Source organism: Capsicum annuum, chromosome 1 (assembly GCF_002878395.1).
Source record: "Capsicum annuum cultivar UCD-10X-F1 chromosome 1, UCD10Xv1.1, whole genome shotgun sequence".
NCBI classification, from domain to species: domain Eukaryota; kingdom Viridiplantae; phylum Streptophyta; class Magnoliopsida; order Solanales; family Solanaceae; genus Capsicum; species Capsicum annuum.
In genome coordinates, this window is record NC_061111.1 from 227349465 (window position 1) to 227355499 (window position 6035).

The 6035-nt window shown below is 48.6% G+C and overlaps 1 protein-coding gene across 2 annotated transcripts in view; it reads right to left on the reverse strand.

Annotated features, from left to right (window-relative positions):
• The window catches only part of LOC124897057 (NADH-ubiquinone oxidoreductase chain 4), a 9066-nt gene extending 4357 nt beyond the window's left edge, over window positions 1–4709 (reverse strand). For both annotated transcript variants that reach the window (XR_007053553.1, XM_047409320.1), the window contains exons 1-2: window positions 4165–4709; window positions 2239–2753 (exon numbers count right to left, since the gene is read on the reverse strand). Coding sequence is in view for 1 of the 2 variants with exons in the window: in XM_047409320.1 (XP_047265276.1) it covers window positions 2239–2753; window positions 4165–4655 (1006 nt within the window). In the remaining variant the exon portion in view is untranslated. The remainder of the gene's footprint in view (window positions 1–2238; window positions 2754–4164) is intronic.
• Window positions 4710–6035: the final 1326 nt, after the last annotated feature.

Sequence of the window (6035 nt, forward strand, 5' to 3'; positions counted from 1 at the left end):
CTGCAGGGGTCATGCAAATACATAGGCCCCTTCCCTTCTCTTTTGGATGAATGGGGTGGTTTAGAAGGCGCTTTCCGATCTACGGTCCCTCGGAGCGAAGGGTTAGGCAGGTAGTATGGGCCCTCTAACTTCCAGCTATGTGCTGTGCGGCTCCCGCGAAGCGAATGAAGGGAAGCTCTTCGAGCTTCCGGGTGAGCTTACGCTTACTCTCAGCCTCTTTGATTGATAGGCGGGCGGGCTAAGCCCCCTACTTAAGATTCAATTCATAAGGCTAATTTTATGTTGTTGTGAGGCTTTGGTTAGGCCGACTACTATAGGCTAGCTACTTCTAGCTTCTATACTGGCCCTTCTACTTTGGTGTAGTTTTCGTTTGTATTGGTACTGAATGAACATATCAAACAAAGGCGAGCAGTATAAGCCCTTCTCCGGCCTGGGAAAAGCAGCGAACTCTAGAAGCTAGGGCTTTGTTCACCTTTGGACACGAACACTATTCCGTTCTCAGCGGAAACCCGCCTTAGAGATTGAACGGCAATAAGATAAGTCAACGTTCAATCTAAGACAGCGCTGAGCGCTGATAGCTTGTAGTGAACAGCCCCATTATGAAACCAACCAAAAGTAGCCTTTGGTACTTAAGTAGTTAAGGTTTGGAACCCTTGCTACTATGATAGAAAGCCGTTTGCTTGTTGCCAAACCCTTCGCCTTTCTTTTGAATCAAAGTAGGTCGCGACTGTTGTATTTTAGTCGGTCGGGGGAAGCGGTAGCTTCGTGCTCCGCTTCTCTCGCGCTTGCTTGCGTGAAGGCTTAGAGCCCTTTTCGCTAGGTCCAAAAGCTTCCCAAAAGATCTGATCCAACAGAAATCCCGCATTGAGCGTAGCTGATATGCGGCTACGGCTAGCCGATCATATCATTCCATAAAAAAAATCTATATGTATAGAGAGATCCCCTAGATATACAGATAGAATAGATGTTCATGGATAGACAGACATTCCATTGATTCTGAGTTTTTGGGCTGAAAAAGCTCGTCGATCCAAATGAATCATTCTTCTGGTCTCTCTTCGCTCCCCACCCCGAAACTGACCCACGGCACAGCGCCCATTCGCTTCGCGCGCGGGAAGGCAACGAAGTTCAGTTCATGAGACCGCAGCGCAGCGGAGCGGAGCAGCCGCGACACTTCCTTACCTTAGCTGGATCTCGCTGGTGCCACCTAAACGGTAGGTAGGCGGCGGATGTGTGACGTTTGGAGTTGTCGTTCGTGCACCTGTCCCCAATGGAAGAATGAGTGATCTGTTCCCCTGCGGATCATGGCCTTACCACTCGGTCCCCGATGGCCAGCGGGGGATTCGGTATAGCAGCTCAGGTTCGTTTGCGCTGCGCGTTCCCGCTGGACTGGACACATGTTAGCTGTAGGAAGTATGGTTCCGAAAGTGACTTCGGTTCGCCAGTTCAGGCTCAACTCCTCGCTTTACGTTAGCGGACCTACAGGTCGGGCCGGGGCTCTACGCTCTTTCTTTCTGTGTGGGACAATACCGGGGAGAGAAGGGAATGCGTCGAGGCGGCGAACAAGACAACTACATTTTTGCTTTTCCCTCCATGAGATGAGCCCAGTGCATTGGACCGATGGATAAGAGAACTGAGCTGGCCTAAAAAGCGCTTGGGCGCTCTACGTACGATGTAGACTCCATCAGATACATATCGATTTCTTTCTGATGGATCAAGAATAGATAGTTGTCTCATCAATAGATAGAAATAGGAGATTTCCCCTTATTCTTGAGAGATTCCCTCTCTATCTCTTTCGATCTATCAGAACAGATTAGGCTATCTATCAATCGATTTGAAAATAGCATGCTCATCTCGCTTTTCGTTCATTTTCGCCACGAAAACATAGCCGCCATAATAAGAAGCAGGCGAAGCAGCTAGAAGTACTCGCTTCACGCCCTTGAATTATTATTCACGAATGAATTGGGAAAGCCAACAGAAAGATTCGATTCTGACTTCGTAGAGCTGGTGCTGCTGTTGCCTGCGCGTAGGGCCGTCCCCCACTCCCGTCCCGGGGCGCTAAGGGGCTTTTGTTTTTGGAACAGACGGCAGTGTTTTGCTGACGCCTCGAATCAAGCTTTTATTGCGACGTGCTATGCTTTCTCCCCCATTGCTAGTAGGTTGATGGGTCGCGCGCCCGGCACACATGTTTTGGCCTTGTGTGTCCATAACTCAAAATAGGTGACCTAACGGCCGCCGCCCGACTAAACATACCAATAGTCACCAGATTCATATGAGCTACTGAGGAGTAAGCAATGATCTTCTTAAGATCGATCTGCCTTAAAGTGGTCGAGGAAGTATATATTATAGCAATCGCGCTTAAAGTATAAATGAAAGGAGTGGAACAAAGTGTCGCTTCGGGAAACATGGGTATTGAAAATCTTAAAAACCCGTAGGTTCCCAATTTTAAAGCAATTCCTGCCAAGATGACGGATCCTGCCGTAGGTGCCTCTACATGAGCTTCGGGTAACCAAATATGAACTGGTACCATAGGCACTTTGACGGCGAAAGAGGCGAAAGAAGCAATCCATAGAAAGATTTGGCGCCGCTCACTAAATTCTGTGGTTAATGAGATTTGTAAATCGGTTGTTCCTGTTTGGAGAAGAATCAACAGAATAGCTAATAGCATAAAAACAGATCCAAGTAAAGTATAAAGGAACAACTGATATGCTGCCTTGATCTTTCTTTGTCTCGAACCCCATACCCCTATAATAATGGTAGAGTCAGGGGTGGCCCCAAAGCGGAATTGACCGGTGGTGCTTGGTCGAAGCTCCAGTAGGTAGCCACTCCCTTCTCAGAGAACCGTACGTGAGACTTCCGCCTCATACGGCTCCGTCCCGAGCTTCCGTCGTCGGCCTTGGCATTAAACCACTATCTATGCATGTATTTTCAGCCTGGACTGACGAATCTTTTGCTTCTCGGGTGGTGTCGAACAATGGTGCTTGCGTTGCGGGAGATGCCCGCCCGTAGGGTCCGGCCTGCTTCCCGCCCGAAAGAACCGCTCACTAGCTAGCCGGACTAGTGGGGGCCCTATCTGGAGACATACTGAAAACCATGCCTTTCGAACCGAACGCAATGCCCGTCTTCCAAATAAAAAAAAGGGCTCGTTGGGAAGAAAGATTACGTGCGGCCTGTAGAGCACATGTAAGGCACAGTCGGGTTGCTCACGCAGCGGATCACTCTCTCAGAGAGAGAGAGAGGTGTGAAAGTAATAGCCTTATGTTATGGCCGCCCCCCGACTTACGGCCTTTACGCTACTACTATTGTGATGTGAGCGGTTCAAATTGGTTGAATCTTTCTCAATCATCCTGGCCGGAACTTGTATGCAGCACTTGTACGGAGCATAAAGGTTTGGAACTCTTTTCTTATCTGAATCTTAAGGACAGGACCCTACCCTATTCTCGAACCCTCTGCCGAGCTCTACCCTGCCCGCATTTCCTTGTGTTTTGAAGAGGAAAAAAAAATCTCTCTACCTGCTGCCAACAGTCTTTCTTCGGAATTATCTGAACGGGTCGATCCTCCCATCCCCTTTGTTTTAGCAACTTATCCTAAGGTCTCCTCGCCAAGAGCTCCCCAGCGACGACAGAGGAAGCAACCCGTCTGCTGTGGCGGGGCGGCTTTTTTCTTTCACAATAAGACCTGGACGATTATCCCTACCTTCGGTAGCTTACGAGTTTACGTCCATCCCTGGTCGGGTACAGTTTCCTTTCTCTTTCTCCCTTGTAGCCGTTACCCGAATTCGCGCAAGTGTGTCCACACCCCCCAAACTTACTTGACGAGGAATCCTTTCTCGCGAACAAACACAACCCCTACACACACCTAGGAGCACCCCTTCCTGCATATCCATACAAGACCCGAGTAGGCGGGTCGAGGTCCTACGAGGTACCCACTACTCGGAGTACCCTCCCAAAAAGAAAAAGATGTGTCTGTCAGGTTCGGTTCTTCTTAGTTGGGTTGGGCGGGTTCGACCAGAAATGCTATGCTTACACACAAGACTACCCCTCTTCCCGAAAGCTTCGCGGGGACTACTTTAGGACGACGGACGACCGCCCGTAGGGGGTTTACTGCACAAGGCCCCTGCAGAGGAAAGGCTTTATCCCAGCGAATAGAAGATACTCAGCTCCGCACAACATAGGGATTAGCACACTTTCAGGAAGAACATAGAATAGTAGAAGATCCAGCATGCAGAACACGGCGATCATTATAAATTCACGAATTAGAAATGCTGTAATATACTCTTTCCCATAACTTCTCATACCAGACCAACCCACTAAAATGCAAATAGGGATCAGAAATGTGGTCAATATCACGAAGAATAAAGAGATACCGTCTATACCCAAATAAAAATTGATGTTTTCATAAGGAAGCCATCGAAGGCTTTCCACAAATTGAGATTTGGCCGTAGAAGGATCGAATTGTATCCGAAGAACAGGGGGATACAAAAAAGTAATAAGAGAGGCGCACAGACCAATTAATCGTATCGGTCGTATTCTTGAATTTGGAATGAAAAGAGGAGTAATGCTTCCTAGCACGGGACAAAGAATAAGACCACTTAGATCAGAATAGCATTCACAGAAATGTTCTAACATAGAGTAGAATCGAACATGGAAGAGATTCATTGACAACAGTAAAAAGATGGGCGCCTAATTCCAATACAATAGGGGTCTATCAGCCAGCCGAACCCATTCAGACCCAAAACCGGCTTGCGCGAATCACCCTTAGATAGGGTAGACTCTGTCGCGTGCCCTCCCGTTCCATCTGGGCCAAATACCTATTTAAGGTATTTTCGGCGATAGCAGTTCCCACCCGAGTAGGGTGACTGAATAAGATGCTGCGGATTTCCCACTTCCGACGCGAAAGCATCTGGGGGGAAAACCCATCCTGCACCAATGCAGCCTCGACCCTCTTTTCGACCCGGAACTGCTTGTCCAGTATCCCAAGATAGATTGGGAGGTGCCTGGCCTCGTTCCTCTCTTGAAAGAAGAACGCTAGCCGGGTCTGAAGCTCTGCTCTCCTTTGCCTATCTGAAAGAAGAGGGTGCTCTAATTCCGGAACCAGGATGGCGCGCGGAACCGGCTGAACCTCCGGCTGGGGAATGGCTGGCTGCCCATCTCTTTGGGGAGGGTAAATAGGGTCAAAGGAGGGCTCCCTCCTCCCGTCGCACGCGGCAACGAATCCTTCGAGAATCTCCCCCCCCGAGTACCAATGAAAAAGGAGTACAAGGAGAAGAGCGAATACCTTAAAGTATTTTCTCCCAAAGATATACGTCGTGGTTGATTTTGATTCGAGGATCTTACGCGGCGGAGCGAACTCTTCTATCGTGTTGCATTGGCGGACCCCCCCCGGGGGAACCATCGTACCGGAGCGATCCGAGAAGAGCGATTAGGCGCACGTTCTATCCTTTCTACAACGCCTATAGACTCAGTCTTTCGTTTCAGATCAATTCTTCGCTGCAATCGCTTCGATCCACCCCCTCGGTGAAAAACCGTAATACGCCCTGAGGAATTCCTACCAGCAGACTTCCCTGTACTCAAAGTGAATTGTCTAAGTGCTCTCCTTTGTCTCATTGTTTATCTCCTAATCATTCGATTCCGCCCCTACCTAAGGCTAGCTCCTACTCCTCCTCCTTCTCCTGACGGATAGGATCCTCCTTGGTCCTTTTTACATAACACTCTCGGCCGCCCAAGAGGACTGGCTATCTTTCTCTTTACTTACGCAATTTCTTTCTTTGTTGTTGAAGGAGTCTCTTCTTTTTTGGCTGCTCCCGCGACAAGTTCTTTTCGGTATTGTAATAATATTGCTTGCCACTCTTCGGTCCGGTAAACCAACTCCAACCAAGCCCAACACTTAAGACGGCACTACTTCAACATTCAATCGCACAGCATTAAAGGTAGCGAGGCTGACGGATTATAACAGCATCAGACCATTGAAAACTTACTTAAACGATCAGGAACTAGACAAACCGCAGGTCGATATAATAGTAGTTCCTTCCAAAGGTA